Source organism: Cebus imitator, unplaced genomic scaffold, assembly GCF_001604975.1.
Source record: "Cebus imitator isolate Cc_AM_T3 unplaced genomic scaffold, Cebus_imitator-1.0 Scaffold36, whole genome shotgun sequence".
In the NCBI taxonomy this organism is placed as follows: Eukaryota; Metazoa; Chordata; class Mammalia; order Primates; family Cebidae; genus Cebus; species Cebus imitator.
The window spans coordinates 7,516,652-7,536,126 of NW_016107351.1; the positions used below are offsets into that span (position 1 = coordinate 7,516,652).

Sequence of the window (19,475 nt, forward strand, 5' to 3'; positions counted from 1 at the left end):
CGGTGTGTGTTTTTTCCCGTGTGACAACTCACTGTGCTGGCTTAAACAGTGGCACTGAGATTCGTGGGGCTTTTTTTTGCCCTGGAATCTACTGTCCTGGTTCTCTGCTCAGTCCCCTTTTTAAACAGATGAATGGGTGACTTCCTGTGGCTCCCATCGCCAGCCAAAAGGGCACCCGGACCAGTGTATTTTCTACAGAGAACCACTGCTCCAGGGCGCCAACAAAGCAGCCACGAGGGGCAAAGCAGCCACGTGGGGCAAAGCAGCGGCGCCAGCCGGCACAGCCACGGTGGCCGAAACAGCCGCGCTGGCGACATATGGAGCTCCTATGCCTGGGAATTTCCTAGTCTGTGGGCAATAAAAATGTGGCGTCCACTCACCCTCTGCGCTTTCACTGGGAGCTGCAATCCTGAGCTGTTCCTAAACGGCCATCTTGGATCGATCCTCAACTATTATTTAACATCAAATCTTACATTCATACACAAAATTTATTTTGTGCTTAAATTTCCAAAGTGTTTTTCTTTTATCATAAGAAATTATTGTTCAATACTATGAAATTGCAAAAAAAAATAAGATGAAATAGATATTTATATGTCATCTAAGCAAAAGTTCCATTTTCCAGAAAGTATAAATACATAGCTTTTTAAGAAAATGAAGTATTTCCCTTTTCTCATAACTTTCTATAGGGGGTATTAAATACTTCTATGAGAACACACTTCAGTATTTTATAATTTTATATCACTTTATAGCATCTAAATCTATTTGTCTTTCTGTCCTAAATGCAAACAAAATTTTTCTACTACAACACTATTCTAAATCCCATTATACAGGTTCATTTGCTTTTGGGGTTCATAGCTTTCATGCCCGTAAAAACATATTTTTCTGAGAATTACCTCATCAAATGCCAGCACTGATATATTCTGTCAGTCTAGATCATTGCTAAATCTTCATTTTGGTTATTATTGTTGACATGATGAGTACATACATGTTGACAAAATGATAGTGGTTTTGTAGTTGAAGGATAAGCATAAAGTTACCAGTCACGCTGCTAAGCAATTTCAAGAACTTTATGTTATATTTCAGAGTGACAGCAATGGTGGCAGCTAATATGCCCCTGAACATAAAGATATAAAGATGGGCTATCATTGTGGATGCAGATGCAGGTCTCAGTTGTTAGTCTACAAGTACATCTACTCTACCAAGGGTGAGTATGCCAATTCTGTTTGTATAAACTATATTGTTTTCTTGAAAAACAAACATAAAAAGCATATAACATACTGTCTAAATTTAAATGGTCCTTTTTAAAGGAAATGTTTAATGCGTTAATAGGGGGGAAAACGTTTCCTGTATTTTTTTTCACACTAGAGCCTACTTTGCTACGCAGCACAGTGCAGTGCTTAGGATTTACTAGATATGTTACCTGACTTTGTATAAATTGAAAGTACAGTATAAACAAATATCATGCTTAATAATCTCAACACAGTTGTCTCCTTCAGAATTGAAACATATAGTCAATAATGAAAGAATTCAAATATTCTTAAAACACTATAAAATTTATTTTGCCATATTTTATATATTTAAACAGATACCTTCATTGTGTTTATACAATATTTTCGAACACTTTAAACACAGCATTGGTCAGAGAAAAATCTTTTCAGCAAATGATTCTGGAACAAATGGATATTCCAATTAAAAAATACTTTGACTACCTTGACACCATATACAAAAATTATTTCTAGATGGGACATAAACCTATACTTAAAAGCTAAAACCATAAAGCTTCTAGAAGAAAACATTGAGAATAACTCTGTGACCTAGATATAGGCAAATATTTATTAGAGAGGACACACACAGGACTAAGTAGGAAAAAATAATAAACTGACTTCAGCAAAATTAGTATCTTCTGCTCTTTGAAAGATGAGAATATTAAAAGGTGAGCCACATATTAGGGAAAATATTCACAAAACATATTTGCAACAAATGATGCAAACCCAGAACACAAATAACTCCTACAACAATAAAAGACCTACAATCCAATGACAAGTTTGTCAACACTCTAGGCACTCCTCATTTCAAGTAAGAATACATATAAATGGCCCGAAAAAAGCCCACAAAAGCACATGCTCATCAATATTAATATTCAAAGAGATGCAAATCAAAACTACTATAAGTTACCACTGCAAACCACTAAAGTAGCTGTTGTTAAAAAGACTGACAGCTTCAAATGTTGGCAGGGAAGTGCAACAGCCAGAATTTTCATGTATCACTGGTAAGAGAGTAAGATAGTATAAGCATTCTAGAAAACTGTTTGACAATTCCTTATAGTAAAAGGTTAAGCATATATAAACTCTAAGATCCAGTAATCACACTCCATGCAAAGAAAGCATGTCTATAAAAATCCTGTAGGTGAACTTTTACAACAGCTTATCTAAAATCAGCCAACACTGAAAGGAGACCATATTCATGATATTGAATAAACAAAATGGGACCTATTCGTAAAATGCTGTACTTCTCATCCATAAAGAAATTATTAATACAACAACATGGATGACCGTCAAAAATATACTGAACTTGAGAAAAAGGAAGAGTGTACACTACATTATTACATTCATATAAAGTTGAAGAACTAAGTTTTCTATAATAACAGAAATCAGAATAGGTGGTTCCTAAAGAAAATGGAGGTGATATAGATTGAATATTTTTCCTCTCCAAATCTTCTGTTAAAATTTGATCCACAATGTTGGCGGTGGAACCTGTTGAGAAGTGTTTGGATCCATGAAGGGGATCCATCATTAATGGCTTGGTGCCTTCCCCACACTAAAGAGTGAGTTCTCGCTCTGTTAGTTCACACAAGAGCTGGTTGTTTAAAAGGTTTTAGGACCCTTTGTCTCTCTCCCTCTCTCTCTGTCTCTCGCCGTGAGACACATCATCTCCTCTTCCCTTTCTGCCATGATTGGAAGTTTCCTGAGGTCCTCACCGGAAGCAGATATTGATAACATGCTTCCTGTGCAGCCTGCAGAACCATAAGCCAAATAAACCTATTTTCTTTATAAATCACCCATCCTCAGGTATTTCTTTATAACTATAGAAAAACGACTGAGACAGTAGGTTACAGAAAGGCGGTACAAGGTAAGTCTCTGGGCTTATAGAAATATTATCTACTTTGCCAAGGGCATTGTTCACACAAGAGTGTATAATTACCAAAATTCATTAACTTTTATACGTAGAAACTACATTTCACTGTTCATATAGTTTACCTAAACTTTTTAAAAGTAAGAAAACTAGACAAAGCAAAGTAGATAAGAAAAAATTCTTTATTATTTCTGCTATCAGATAAATACTGTATATACACCTGCATAGGATTCATGAGATGACCGAATGACCTATGAGATCATTGGTAAGAACCTATGTCATAAATGAGGAAACAAAGGCTCAAGGAGATTTAGAACTTAGCCCACTGTCGCAAAGCTACCAGATTAGCAGATCTGGCACTCAAACAATAATATTTTGATTTTACCTACCATGTTCTTTCTACCATAACAGTAGCTTTCAGCATTTTTTACCATATTCCAGGGTAAGAAATGCATTTTATATAATGACCTGGTAAATCCACAAACGAATTCCATATACACACATAAACTATAATAAATGTTGCATAAAGTTATGTTTACCCCTAAATATATATGTATATATACATACATACACATGTAAATGTATATGCATATATAAATACATATATATGCGTGTGTTTGTATATTTAGTCACATGCCACATAATGATGTTTCAATCAACAATAAACCACATATAACATCACGGTGGTCCCACAGCATTATAATGGAGTCAAAAAAATTCCTAAGGCCTATCCATTCTAACATCTAGCACAATGCATTACTCATGTGTTTTGTGGTGATGCTTGCATAAGCAAACCTACCGTGCTACCAGTAGTATAAAATTATAGCACACACAATTATGTATAGTTCTTATTTGATAATGATAATAAATGTTACTATTTTGTATATGTATTATACAACTCTTTTTATTGTTATTTTAGAACATGGTCCTCAACTTACATATTTTAAAAGTCACCTGCTAAACAGGCTCAGGCAGGTATATCAGGAGATATATCAGAAGGACATATGATTATCATAGATGATGACAGTTCGCTATATGTTATTGCCCCTGAAGACCTCCCAGTAGGACAAGATGTGGGGAGGTGAATAACAGTGAAACTGATGATCCTGACCCTGTATAGTCCTAGGCTAACGTATGTGGCTGGGTCTTATTTAACAAAGAAGTTTAAAGAGTAAAAAAATAAAATAAAATAAATTTAAAAATCAAAAAAACCTACAGAAGAAGGATATAAAGATATTTGTATAGCTAATTACAAAAAGAGTCAAGTTTTTTTTAAATTAAAAAGCTTGTAAATTAAAAGAGTTATAGTCAGCCATTAATTTATTATTGAAGACATAAATTTCTTAAAATAAATCCAGTACAGCTTAAGTTACAGTGTTTATAAAGTCTACAGGAGTATACAGTATGCCCTCAACCTTCACCTTGAATCCTCACCACTACTGACCGGTCTCACCCAGAGGAAATTCCAGTCCCACAAGTTCCATTCATGGTAAATGCCCTATACAGGTGCACCACTGTTTATCTTTTGAATTGTATATTTACTGTACTTTTTTCTACGTTTAGGTATAAAAATACCATTGTGTTACAATTTCCTGCAATAATTAGTACAGTAACATGCTGCACAGCTTTGAGGCCTAGTAACAACAGCTGTATCATTTAGCCTGGATGTGTGCTAACTATACCATTTATATACTTTCTGATACTCACAAAATGATGAAATTGCCTAATGACACATTTCTCAGAATAGATAATTGGCATTGAGCAACAAATGACTGTATTTGAAATGATACATAAGCACATCCTTTTTCGTAGGTACAACATAGTCATGATTTCCTCCAATACTGAAACAGACCTATGTAGCAGACTGCATTGAAAGACAATACATTTATCTTTTTCTACTATATTCTCAGTCAGTAAGAGAAATGCTCATACCACAAGAAGCAGTAAGGATCCAACGGCCTGCCCCTTGAGGCATTCCATCTCATGCTTACCGTGGATCAGAGCTTCGCTGACCACAATGGAGGCAGTAAACTTCTGTATTGTGTATAAGAGCACAAATACACTTAAAAGAGTGGGACATCCAGCTTCTGAGCGGTAACCTTTGTTGTGCTAATGACGAAAAAGAATTAAATATGGGTGATGTTGATAAAGGCAAGAGGATTTTTATTCAGAAGTGTTCCCAATGTCACACGGTGGAAAAGGGAGGCAAGCACAAGACTGGACCTAATCTCCATGGTATCTTTGGGCGGAAGACAGGTCAGGCCTCTGGATTCACTTACACTGTAGCCAATAAGAACAAAGGCATTATCTAGGGAGAGGATACACTGATGGAATATTTGGAGAATCCCAAGAAGTATATCCCTGGAACAAAAATGATCTTTGCTGGCATTAAGAAGAAGGGAGAAAGGGCAGACTTAATAGCTTATCTCAAAAAAGCTACTAATGAGTAATAATTGGCCACTGCCATATTTATTACAAAACAAATGTCTCATGACTTTTTTATGTGTACCATATTTTAATAGATCTCATACACCAGAATTTACATCATGAATGACTGAGAGAATATTTTGTTGGGCAGTCCTGATTTAAAACTAAGACTGGCTTGTGGTTAAATGAGTTTTTGGATTATAATAGTAATTCAAATTTAGTAAATTCTATCACTGTTTACCCCTTCTAAAGATATGAAAAAAAAAAAGAGCACAAATACAAGGGAAAAAAGTATCAAGATGTTGGCAGTGAGCGGTCAGCACAATCACATATGACAAGATGTCAATAAGAATTGTCAAAAAAAGGAAAAAGCAGATGCATACTATGGATTTGAGGGAGGAAAATAATCAGGATTCCAAGAACAGTCCTATAACAGGAGTCAGAATTAATTTTACAATTTTATAATATCACACGTAGTTTTGTAAAAGAATGTTCCACATTACACTGAGCAAGTTAGAAAGGTGGAAGCAGACAGAGATGTAGAGAACAGGAGACTACAGGAGTTGTGTTGTAGTTTACAGTGAGCAAAAGAGACAACATGCAGCTGTCATTATCTTTTCAGTTTAGAACTAAGAGTGCACGTAGTTTGCACATGAGGAAGAAAAGGGATATAGAAGTTAAAGCACCTCACCCAAAATAATATGGGTCTTTAATTCTAGGATGAAGTCATGGACTTGGGGATCTAGCTTCAGAATCTATGTTTTCAGCCACTACCTTCAAATACCTCTCTTATTCTACTATTCCTGTCTATAAGTTAAATCACACAAAATTGCAGAGTCTTGCTCTGTCACCCAGACTGGAGTACAGTGCAGTGGCATGGTCTTGGCTCACTACAACCTCTGCCTCCTGGGTTCAAGCGATTCTTCTGCCTAAGCCTCCTGAGTAGCTGCGACTACAGGTGCTTGCCACCATGCCCAGCTAATTTTTGTATTTTTAGGAGAGACGAGGTTTCACCATATTGATCAGGCTGGTCTTGAACTCCTGACCTTGTGATCCGCCCCCCCCCCTTAGCCTCCCTATATCTGTCTACTTTTCTCTGTCTGTGATCTCATTATTTGAATCTTGAACCGTTGCTCTAGAGACCTAACGGCCTGCCCATGTCTTGTACCTAACCAATCCCATCTCCAGCAATGCAGCTACATTACACTTTACATAAAACTCAATCACACTTGCCCCCTTCTAATACCTTTCAATGATTTACCATTGCTTATAGCATAAAGTCCAAACTTCTTAACATATTTTACAAGCTATGTAATGATAAGCCTCTACCACACTTCAGACACACTCCTGTTTATTCTTTCGCCTTTACTATGTCTCTAACAATGCTTGACTTCTACATATTTGAATAAATACTCTCTTTCTTATCAGATTTTAGAGCTGTTGTTTACTATATTCATGTACAGTTCTCTCCAAATTATAGCTTCTTCATCACTGAATCCTGGTAAAATATTCTATTTGTTTGTAGATTCTCAACTAATATGCCCCTTCCTATGGAAGGCTTTCCTCTCTGTAGGCTTGTTTAGGTGTCCCGTCTTGAACTTCTAAAGCATCATCTACTTCTCTTATCATTGTATTATGTAGATTTTATGTATCTCCTACACCCTCCTAAATGTAAGTCTCAGGTAATAATGTAAAGCACAAACAATAAGAATCAATTGGGACAAGTCTATATTGCTTCTCTTTGATTCCCTACATCAAATGTATGCTTAACACACAACATATATTTTTATCTCTCATTGAATATATGTGTGTGTGTGTGTGTGCGTGTGTGTGTGTGTGTGTGTGTGTGTTTGTATTTCACTCATTTTACTCAAAGGGAAACCATTTGGTTTATTGAAACATTTCAAATACTTATCACTTCATCTGACTTCATTAAACTGCTTTTAATTATCATAATGTTTTATTCTAACATATTTTTCCTATGTGGAGATGACATAATATCCAATCTTTCACTAATTTCAGAAGACTAGCTTAATGTATAACCATCTATCATACTGAAGTCCATTCCAAAGCAATATCATATAATAAAATGCCATCTGCCTCACCATACCAAATGTTCTTTCATCTTCACATAATTCCTTAAAGGCCCCCTTTTCCACCAGGTCTTAGATGGATAAAAACGCAGCTTCTACGTTTCCCCAGAAGAAGAAACTTAAACTGTCTGGAGACATGGATGATTCTTAATCCAATTTTATACTTACTTAAATCTCCCTATTTATCATTTACAGGAATAAACATCACGGTAAATGTATTCTATTATTTAGTCATTCATCTACTGCTTGCATTTTATAGCATTCTTTTATAAAATGAATGTACTGGTACATGTAAATCGAATTCCTGAAAAAAACAATTCTTTACATTTCCTGGCGAAAATTATTTTAAAAGAAACAATAAATTATACAGTAACCTAGTTAGTTCACTCTTATAAAAGTTTATCAAAGGAAGATGTTGCTATTCCCTTAAATAAGCTATGTTCTTTAATACTGTTTAAGGTTTTAATGTAGAATGGCTGCTTTTTGACGCTCTTTCACGCTTTTGTGGACATTTGCCTAACCTCTGATTTATTGCTTTTTTAGAAATCCAAATTGATTGTGTTACCTTGTAATCTTCCTTTTTATCTTTTCCTATAAAACAGGGACAATATTACCTGCCTCTCAGAATATAATGTAAAGACCTAAGCCACTGTGCATGTTCAATAAAAGCAGCTATTATTTGAGTCACCCCTTTCTTCTCAAAATTAAACAAATTTCTTCTCATTCAACCTCTTTATTGTGTTTCCATCACAGAAGCTCCCTCTCCTGAGTTGCAGTCAGGACTCATCATTATCTAGCATACAATTCTATGAACTGCTAAAAATATCCACGCTCTAGAGAAAACACACTTAATTCTGCTTTTCTCTGAGAATAGTAAAATCTAATCTTTAATGTTTTAAAGGAAACAGACATCAATTGTGTCATTTCTGATAACAGTACAATAACACCAGCCAATCTGTTTCAAAGTTGTTATATCCTAATAACTCAGAACCTATAGATAACATTTAAATCAAGTCATACTGTCAAGTTTTCTCTTTCTGATGAAACGTGAAATTTGTTCACTTCTAAATGTTAAACAAAACACTGGCCTCCTCAAGACACAAGAGAGAACCTACAGTTGTTCTTTGTTTCTGGAAGAATTCAGCAAATGTAAGCAGTTCTTTAAAAAAACGTAGGGAAAAAATGCCTCAGCAAACCATACAAAATTCTCCAATCACGTTTTCATCAAAAAAAGTTTGAAATGATCCCTCTGCTCTACCACCACATCACTAAGTTCTCTAAGAAGCAGTTAATATAAGTCATTCCGAAAATGTAGGCTGTCTTGATGATGCTTAATTCAATTCTATACTAAGGTAAATTCTCCCATTTATAAATTTATTTGACGTTTATAAGCTATACTTATATTTTATGATATCATGTGATAATTCATCCAACATTTGCATTCAGAAACATATTTCAGAAGTTAATGTCAACAGCAACATTGGTCTTCTAGATAAAATTTGCATACTAATATATGGCCTTCTTTCAAAGCCTAATATTGGATCTCGATCAGAGGAGACAATGTGGTGTAATGGTTACACGTGGTATCTAGGTGAAAAGGCCTGGGTTTCAACTTTACAATTTCTTTGATCTGAGACCTGATGTAAATTAATTTCTCTAAGCCTTAATTTTTCTAATTTGTAAAACTAATGTTAATAACATTAGTTATTAACTAATACAATATTAACTATAAACAATTATTAACTATAAACAATACAATAAGATTGGTGGGTAGATTATTTGTGGTAATGCATGCAAAGCTTCTAGTACAGTGTCTGGCAAACAGTAAACTCCCAATAAATGTTGAGATGATGATAATGGTAATAATGATAAATCTCTCATTATTATAAACAACAGGAGATGAGACTTTCTCTGAATTCCTATATCAGTGGTCTCTAAAATTCCTATATATAATAGGAATAATTTTATATAATTTTATATAATTCCTATATGAAATTCCTATATATAATACCTATCAGAATTTCTATATACTTACTTACATCATATATTTGTCTCTCTCTCTATATATATATGTATATATATATAGTTGAATTCCCTATAGATTATAAACCCCATAAATTAAATATGTGATACTTCATTTATAAATAGTACATATCATCTACAGTTTTTACCAACACACATTCAAGGGCATGTGTGATTGTGTGGTCAAATGCAGTACAGTACTAGTCTGATGGAATTAATCCCCCAAACTATAGCTAAAATATAAGGTAAACAGCGTAATACTTTTATGATGGTTTATTATCTCTCTATACTGCAAAATCTTTTGGAAGTACTGTTCATGAGTCAAATGGAGAATGTGCTAAAAATAACTTCTTTCCCCCCAAAATTTAATAACCATTGAGCAAGAGGATGCTTGGCCATGACCTCTCAAGTATTTGGCAAATAAAAGATGCAATCATTATAGAAGTCTGCACTTGAGAAAAAGAGGAAACCATATAATATGGATATTTACTAACATGAATGTAGAATAACAGCTACTAGTGAGTATTCCATCTCTAAAAAAATTTCCAAATCATGTTTAATTTTTTGGAATTCACCAGTTTGTGGAGAAAAGTATCATATTTCAACTATGGATATATTAAATATTACATTGCTTATAGCTTTAAAAAAATAAACTGGTGTCAGAATATAATTCCAAAGAAGATATATTTCTTATAGCCAAACCAAAAAGAAATATTAAATTCAATGTTCAAATAAGTGCATAAGGAAAGCTGATGATACTGCATAGTTATTTCCAATGGTCTCTAAAAACTATCTCTAAACCTCACTTCCTCCACTTCTACAGCTGCTGTAGGAACCAAGAGCTTCACTCTAGACTGTGTACATAAAGATAAACTGGCAATAATGATCAGTTATGTTCCCACTCTCGGGTACCATGCCATTAAATAAAACTTAAAATGAGATAAATAAAGAGAATATGACTATGTCCATTATCCAGATGAATTTATCCTGATCATGCTCATTCTTATACAACTAGTTAGTGAAATATTGATATTAAAGTAAAAGGCCTAATATTCATTCAAAAGAAAATTTTATAAAGATATAAATTAAAACACATAAATGAATGGGTACTAGACATTACAGATAAACACAACAAGACTTTCTTTTCTAGAAACTGGAAAAAAAGGAGGCCAATTGTCTGAGTACCACAAGACTCGGGAATGACATGTCAATGGTTTTCCTAGATTTTCTTTGTGCCGCATATGTGCCAGACTGAGCGCTAGAAAAGCTGGCAATTCAGACATATTAAATGCAGATACATACACACAAAGCCTCAATCCAGACAATAAAGAAACAAATGGGCAGATTCTCAGAGACCTCACAGAGTAAAGCAGGACCTCCTTGTACTGTCTTTCCAACTTTCTGCAAATGAATAATTTTTCAAAATTGACTTAAAAAAACAAATGGAAACTTTCAAAATGGCCTCCTGAGGTTTTCAATTATGCAAAGATAAACTATAACTGAATTAGAATTATTCTAAAATGATATAATTACTAAAAATTGTTTCTGGAGATATCTTCTAAACAAAAAGTAGGAGAAAAAAAGAAGATATGAGGTCAGCATCATTCAGTTAATAAACATTTATTGAGGCCTTCTCACATGAGACTGAGGCAGGCATTAAGAATTCAAAGACAGAAGTCATAGTATAGCCCTCAAGTTTAGAGGAGAAGACAGCCAAGATCAAACAGAATTGCATGTTGCAAAGTAGTAGTAGCGGAGAGGGTAAAAAGAGAGCCAGAAGTGCACTTAATTTATAATGAATTGAAGAGAAGCCATTATGAAAGGCTTCCTAGAATAAGGAATAGCAGAGCAGGACTCAGTTTTATTCAGTGAAGATAAATTTTAATCACGGAGAGAAGCTAGAAAGGGCATTCTAAAGCAAGGTCCCAGCAAGCATAACACTTTAGAGAGAGTAGAGGACAGAGAGAAGGGCAAGTGTGATTCACATGCAGAAGAGGTAGTAGAGGGGCCAACAGAAGACGGGCTCTGAAGTCTGATGGAGAAAAGCCTGTTTGGCCTCTACCTGGCACCACCACATACCAGGCACTGTGAAAAGTCCTGCTAATATAATAATGAAAAAGACATAGTTCTGCTCCCAAGAGAACACAGAGAGGAGCTGTTTGTCTAGTGAGAGAGACAGGCATAAACTGATCATTAGAAAATAACAGTTTGAACAGTGATCTAGAGGTGTTCGTTATGGGAATGGGGGAAAATATCCAGCTTTCTGTGAATAGGTATGGGAGTGGTAAGGGAGTATAGAAAGTGAACTATAAGCAGTTTGATATACCTGAGAAAAATGAAGCAGAAAGGCTGAAGACATGCTTTTGAAGACGTAAGTGTGTTATAAGAACGTCCAGGGGTATGGACGACACCTTGCAGGCAACGGAAATTACTAAGAAATGTGACGTGGTGAGACTTTAAATGAATCACTGTAACAGCATTATGTGTGTTGGTGTGGGAAGGAGGGAAATGAAGGAGGAAGAGGGCAAGAAATGGTCAAAGAAGAAAGTAAAACCAGTATAATGCCCAGAAGACAAGGAAGACGGAAAGAAATCAGAAGAAGATCAATAGTGGAGAGCGCAGCCAAGAGATCTCATGATGGGTCAGAAAAAAATGTATTTGATTTGCCAATTATTAGATTATTCTGTCACTAGGGTCATCAGTTTCAGGGCAGTGATGAGGACAGAAGCCAAACTGAATAATTTTAAAGAGGTAAATTAAGAAAGTGAGGCAGCTAGTATATACTAGTGTTATCAGAAGTTGAAGGAAACAAGGGAGGATAAATTTTTTAATACTGGAGGCAAGTGAAGGAAGTATTCAACTTTTTCAAATTATTCAGATTGAATCATGTGACAGGCTGCTATAAGGAAAGAGTCAACTGGGAGAAAGAATAGGAGACACTGAATAAAGAGTTTAACTACAGAATGCGTCCAGAAATGAGGAGCATTTGGGGTGGCAAGTCAACCTTGAAGAAAAGAAACATTTGGTTTTATGAGCATGAAAGGTAGTGATGACGGCTATGGAAATTTTTTGGTAGTAGGAGGTTGAGGAATAGCAGAAGAGATATATCCATTTCCCCAATAAAATGGATATTAAAATCACCTGCTGAGAGTAAAGAACATGTAGGTTTATAAAGAAGCCTGAATAGGTTTGAAATTACTCTTGAAATAAATAGGACCATGGTTAATCAGGTTCATGGTTAAAGACCAGCAAGTGATCATTTACTAAACATGATATTTTAAAAACCCTCAATGTAATTTTCTTTCATAAGGTTATTTATTTTATAATTTGCTTTATGAGTTCAAATTTAACTCAACAGTGATCTGAAGTAAGGCAGTGTTTATTTTCCTTATTTTCTCAAATTGAGGTGATGTCCTCAATGGGTGAAATCTCCCAAGCATCATCTTGTATTTGTTTAATTTTTGCTTATATATTTTGTTATACACATAAAAAATACTGGCCGGGCATGGTGGCTCATGCCTGTAATCCTAGTACTTTGGGAGGACAAGGCAGATGAATCACAAGGTCAGGGGTTTGAGACCAGCCTGGTCAACATGTTGAAACCCTGTTTCTGCTAAATACAAAAATTAGCCAGGTGTGGTGGTACACACCTGTAGTCCCAGCTACTTCGGAGGCTAAGGCAGGAGAATTGCTTGAACCTGGGAGGTGGAGGTTGCAGTGAGCAGAGATTGCACCACTGCACTCCAGGCTGGGTGACAAAGCAAGGCTCTGTTTCAAAAAAATTTTTTTTTAATTTTAAAAAATACCCCTTATCAAAAGCAAAAGCTTTTTCTTTTTCACCTTAAAAGAACCCTACCTGGTAGGTATTACTTTTCCCCCTATATAGATGAAGAAACTGAGTATCTGAGACAGACAAAAATAACACATCCTGTATTTTCCAGTAGGTAGAAGTGTCAATATTCACTCTCAAGTGTTTTTCTTGTCAAAGTAGAATTGTTCCACTATGTCATAAATTGTTTTAATTGAAGATCAAAGATAACTTGAATTTAATTTTTTGCCCATGTTTGTTTTGTATTTAAGAAACATAAGTAAGATTACCCCAAATCTACAGGGGGAAGAGGTTACAATAATCAAAAGAAAAATCACTTAAAAGAGTCACATGAACACTATTTTTTAATCAGAAGCTGTTTTAGACATTACACTAATAACTTTCCTTAATTTATAAGCTTATCAAGCTTTACAAAAAAATTTAAGAAATACAATCTAACTAAAAAAGGATTCTTACTGATAAGCTAAATGTAGTTAACTCACCACAAGTTTGCATTTGTGATAAATATTAATCCCTGTTCTCTTAATATTTTTAAGAACCCATTTTCATCTGCAAAAATAAATGCCAATTCTAAATGGCAGGTCAAACTTTTCACTAAAGTTTGAAAATAGCACCTACAGCTTTTCAAAAACCAAACTGCTGGAGTATTTGGCAATATTTGACATGTCATATGATGAGTCAACCAAAATGGTTATGAATCTTCCAGTGCTTGCAAAGATTTCAGGCTAGAAAATCTTGCCCAAAGCACTCTGAATTGGGCAAAAAATGTATAATTCTCCTAAGAGTATGGAATCACCATAAATGAATCTATAAATCTGAACAGATCTATGTCTGTCGCAGACATAGAATATTTCCAGACAATATTTTCATGTATATACATTTTTTGGCCTCAAGTATTAATAGTATTTCAACAGACTTAAGAACATAAATCTGTCTCCAGTACCCAAAATAAAGTATATGCCTCAAATTACATTTTAGTGCCACAAATATATTATTAATCATTAAACTCGGAAAGAATGAAAAAAGTTTTAAAAATGTGCAGCGATTGATTTTTTGTTCCAAATACACAAACATCCCTTCGTTATATCATCAGTATTCTGAGACTTAATTACAATGCAAAGAAACATATAAATCACCTAGCCCAACTCCTTAATTTGAGAGACAAGGAAACAGGGAAAGAAAATTTACACAGATTCACTTGAAGTAAAAGTGGAATTCAAATCCAGGTATCTATATTGACAGTTTAATGCACTTCCCAGAAGTAGCATAGATATAAATAACCTCATGGAATTTCATCTGGCAACCAAATTCAGAGGCTGAGTAGAACTTAAAGGATGGTGCTGAGTTTGCCGTTTTATCATATTCAAAAGCACCTACCATAACAAGTGGATGGCTAAACAACATTATAACACAGAATGAACATTATTTTGATTATTTAAGCATGTCATAAACAAACTTCAAACTATATTATTCAAGATCTCTTTTTAGTAACAATCAACTGAAATCACCTGCACTGAAAACACACAGCAGAAACAGGTGACATAAACTACAATAGACATCCCCCTAACCAAAACCCCAAATAACCATCCAGCTAGTACATTCAACCCCACAGCCTTCAATTCTACATGAAACAGTTGCAATCGAGCACTGATTTTCATCTATCACCAATCAAAATGCAAAATAAATCACTGCAAAAGCTCATTGGTTTATATTACTGCCTTTATATATATTAGCTTCCGGAAAATCATTCTGAAGAACTGAATCATCTGTATCATTTTTATTACTCACTCAGGCTTGACACTGTCTGCACAGTACTGACAGAAATGTACTTCAGTATGCACCTTCTTTCTAAATGAATATCTATGTCAGGTTTATTTATAGCCACTGCCTTCAATCAATGCATTCTCAGGTATGAGAAATAAAATCATCTCACTGATACTCTTCTATAACGATCTGAAACAAAGCATGGACATCTTGGCAAGTGGCCTTTGGAAAGATAATGAAAGATCTATACCATAAAATATACATTAACATTATTGAGATTCCAAGAACAATTATCTTACACTCTTTAATAAGCACACATAAACAGCCCCAGGTACAATTAGAGAAGTAATCTAAAACCTATGCATCCTTTTGCATAACTCTTTATGTACCCCAAGATTATTATAACCTCCTCCATTCTCTTTTCCTCATTCTGATTTCTCTGAAATTTGGGCACCCTCTTTGTTCCTTACTTAGCTTTTCTCTATTTAGGAGCTTTTCCTTCTAATTCTTTACAAAAGCAGGGCATGCTTCCCCCTGCTGGGAAAAAATCAAATTACAAGGTACCTTCGAACATGTTCCTAAGTATTGTATCAAGAAATCAAGTTCCTAGGAAAGATAAAATGTTAAGGAACCAAGTGCATAGCCTTCACTGACTGTTTTACCATCTACAGAAATACTTATGCACTCTTTTAAGAGTTTCTTGTATGCCTTTATTCAGCTTGGCATCTTCAGGTACAGTAACTCACATTAACAGCTGATGAATTAATCTTTGAGCTACCTGTCTCAAATAGAACTCCAATTAGCAGGTCAGAGAAAATGATCAATTTGTAACTTTTTCATTTTAAAGGCATTATCAGCTACATGAAGAAACTTCCAGAAAATACATTAAAGACTATTCAAAATATATTAAAGACTACTGAATATTGATAAGACTTGCCTTTTAAATCGTTTCAAAAAACCTTAAACATCCATTAACTCATTGTTTTCCTATTATTTTTATGTAGTTATCTTCTTAAAGAAATTTTCAAAAGTTCATTTTTATTGACTTACTTTTCCACTTTAATTTCTATTTTTTATTCAATAACCAAGAAAGTAGTAAGCATAATTGTATTTCAACTTCCCACTTACCTATAAAATCTGCTTTTTCCCTGAAATCAATTTAGTTATTTCACATATTCCATGTTTTGAGTATAAACCTTATCCTAATTGTTTAGCATTTAAATATAGAAACATATCTTACACTTCATTATTATAAATAACAATCCATCAATTAAAAATATATAGCTAATGCCTTGTTGAATCATACATTGAGGAGCAGAATTTATTCTTCCATGGTACAACTAAGTCTCAAAAAAAATCTTTTAATACTGAGGAGCTTGGGTAGAGGAAGTTATCCCTTTTAGGTTTTTGCTGTAGGTTAAGTCCAGAACAACCTTAGCTACAAAATTACATTGTGAACAATTTGATGATGAAGCAATTCGTTATTAATGAAGCACTCATCCAAAAAAATCTGCAGATGTTTTAAAAAGGCATGTGTAAATAACTATAGACATCATAGTTGTCTTTAGTAGTTAGATGGCATAATTATAACATAAATGGAGTAATTTGGTTAAGCAAAAACCTTTCAAAACAATGCAAAAGACAAGACATATATATTCCTCTGGGAATGAAATCTGCTTTAACGTTGCAGGTACACAAAAGAAAATGCACACTTGGTAAAACAGTTGATCAATTATGGAGTGTTCCCAGGGACCAATGTCTCACAGAGTACCCAATCATCACACTTCAAATAAATGTGTAAGCACTTTAGCCTCTGCTTTCCACATTGAAATATGTATAAGAACATGCATAGTTTAATTCTAACACTTTTCATAGGAAAGACTTTGATTAAAGGGTATCAAACATCACTTCCTAAATGCAGCAAACAAACAAACAACAACAATCAAAAAAACAAATGCTTATCTGTAGCTAAGAAGCTCTTAGAACACTACATTGATTACCATTTACTTCCAAACTGCTTTCCCCTCCCTCTGCAAAGTGAAAATGTCCCTGTGGACCGCGTTACACTTCATGGTATCTCTATCTATGATCCTAAGAGGTCACATCGCTACTGCCATTAGATCTCCGTAGCTTTGGTCTTCTCCAAATTAAGACCTGGAGGAAGAGCACAGCTGTCCTCCCCAAGAACCAAGAACCGGGTCTGTCCGCCCGAGCTCCGAGAGGAGCATCTTCAGGGGACAGTTTCTGCGAAGGCAGAGACAGGAGTCCCTCCCCAACTTCACTCTCCTAATCAAGCCGCGGGCAAGATGGGCAGCCGGCGCTTAGTGCCCATCGGTGGGGGCAAGTCCTACCTTCTGCCAAAAGGCGCGATGCATGCACAAAAGATGGATCCAGGCTATCTTTCTCTGCCATCAGCTCAGGCAAATATTTCTCCTCTTCCATAGCGCGGACTTCGGACTGTCCCCGGGCGAAGCGCGAGGTTCCGCTCGCTTGGATGCAGGGTCGCGGGGCACAGCCTGGCTGCCGCGCTGCTCCTCCGCGCGGCGAGGGGATCTCTGCGCGTCCTCACTGGGCCATGCGCCCAGCGCCTGCGACTCCCGCCGTCGGGCTGCGTCGCCCCGCGCCCACACCTGCCCGTCCCTTCCGTCGTCTCTCGCTCGCGCCGAGCCCCGGCTCACACCAGCGGCCTTAACTGGAGAGGCGGGAACACGACGCGGCCCACCTCCGCCAGCCACTCATTGGTGGTGGTGCCAGAAGAGGCGGGGCGCTCGCGAGGGCCGCAGGCCTTCATTGGACCGTGGAGCACGTCGGGTCGCCTGACTGGCATGAGGCAGCTGCAGAGGGGAGGGGAGGTTGGAAGGTGCAAACGCTTTCTTCTCGCAGCCCAAGCCTTCCCTGGCTATTAGGCATGCCCAGTGCTGTGGGGCTCTCTGTGTCTTCATCTAAGGTGCAGAGGAGAGAGAGGACGGGAAAAGCGCAGGTTAAACAGAGAGGCCTGAGTCAAAGTGGACAGGGGAGATGGAAATGAGAAGTGAGCCGCGGAGAGGGTGGAAAAGCGCCAGGGAAAGTCTCAGGATGGCTGCTGAGACTTCACCTGCGTCCCTAAGGCACAGGTGTCTCCTTTTCTTCACACAGCTCAGACTCACTCCAGTTGCGCAGGAATCAGCAGCGCACTGGGTCTGGAAACATAATGAAGACTGCATGTGATCGGCAGCTGGTATTTCCGATGACCTACATCTCAGGGACGCAGTAGGATGTTCATTGATAAACAAATAAGGCGTCTCGGAGCAATATTGTACAGAAACATGCTTCCGGTGTACAATCATTGGGATATCGAATTAGTTGTGATAACCTATCCTGGCCTCCTTTCCCCAGACCCTATCTGTGGAACGAAGGTTGAGAGAGGCTGAATTTAAAAACATATATATGTATAACATATGTGTGTGTGTGTCTGTGTGTGTGTGTGTGTGTGTGTGTGTATGTATGATCAGTCACTCTTTGTGAAGGAATTGGGAAGACGTAGAAGAAAGAAGAGACAAGAAAATAGATAACTATGTTTGCTCTAATTCTCTCGTTTCTCCTCATTGTAGATGTGCTGGTCTCTTTCACCAGGTACTGTTGCTGAGCTACTTTGTATTATCTATTACACCTGTATTTAAAGGAAAGTTAAACCCTCATGATACCACCAACCGTGGAGGCAAAGTCCATCCTCCTCTTACCAATGCGGCCATAAAACGTAACTTGAATACCTCAAATGATAGGAAACAATCTTTTCCCAAGTCTTGGGTTCTCTTTTCATAAGCAGTCATTTCCCCATTCTTCTCTCCCCATTATTTTTGGTGTGTATGAATGAAGGCCAACTTTGCCACAAATAAGATACGCTGAAGTTTTTCCAAGTTATCTTACTGTATTTAAATATTTTCCTTTTTATTTGATTTTTAGATAAATTCAGGAGATTATCTTTCATTTGTGTGATGTTTAAAAAAAATTAACATGCCTCACATCCATTATTTCAATTTGTCCTCACAGAAGCACTCAGAAAGATGTGGGCCAAGTATTAGTTTCTCTGTTTTTATATGTGGGAACTGAGGCAAAACAGAACTCGTCTCATGTCTAGTTAATGCTGCAGTTGAGATTTAAGTTCAATTCTATATTAGCACCATTTAGATCCAGATTATGCTGCTTCAATCTACTTTTCTGTATTTTAA

The 19,475-nt window shown here is 36.2% G+C and overlaps 1 protein-coding gene and 1 pseudogene across 1 annotated transcript in view; one reads left to right on the forward strand and one right to left on the reverse strand.

Annotated features, from left to right (window-relative positions):
* The window catches only part of KHDRBS2 (KH RNA binding domain containing, signal transduction associated 2), a 621,992-nt gene extending 604,010 nt beyond the window's left edge, over positions 1 to 17,982 (reverse strand). Inside the window, exon 1 of the mRNA XM_037737261.1 lies at positions 17,619 to 17,982. Coding sequence (XP_037593189.1) covers positions 17,619 to 17,709 — 91 coding nt within the window. The 5' untranslated portion in view covers positions 17,710 to 17,982. The remainder of the gene's footprint in view (positions 1 to 17,618) is intronic.
* LOC108301785 lies at positions 5,232 to 5,597 on the forward strand (annotated as a pseudogene).
* Positions 17,983 to 19,475: the final 1,493 nt, after the last annotated feature.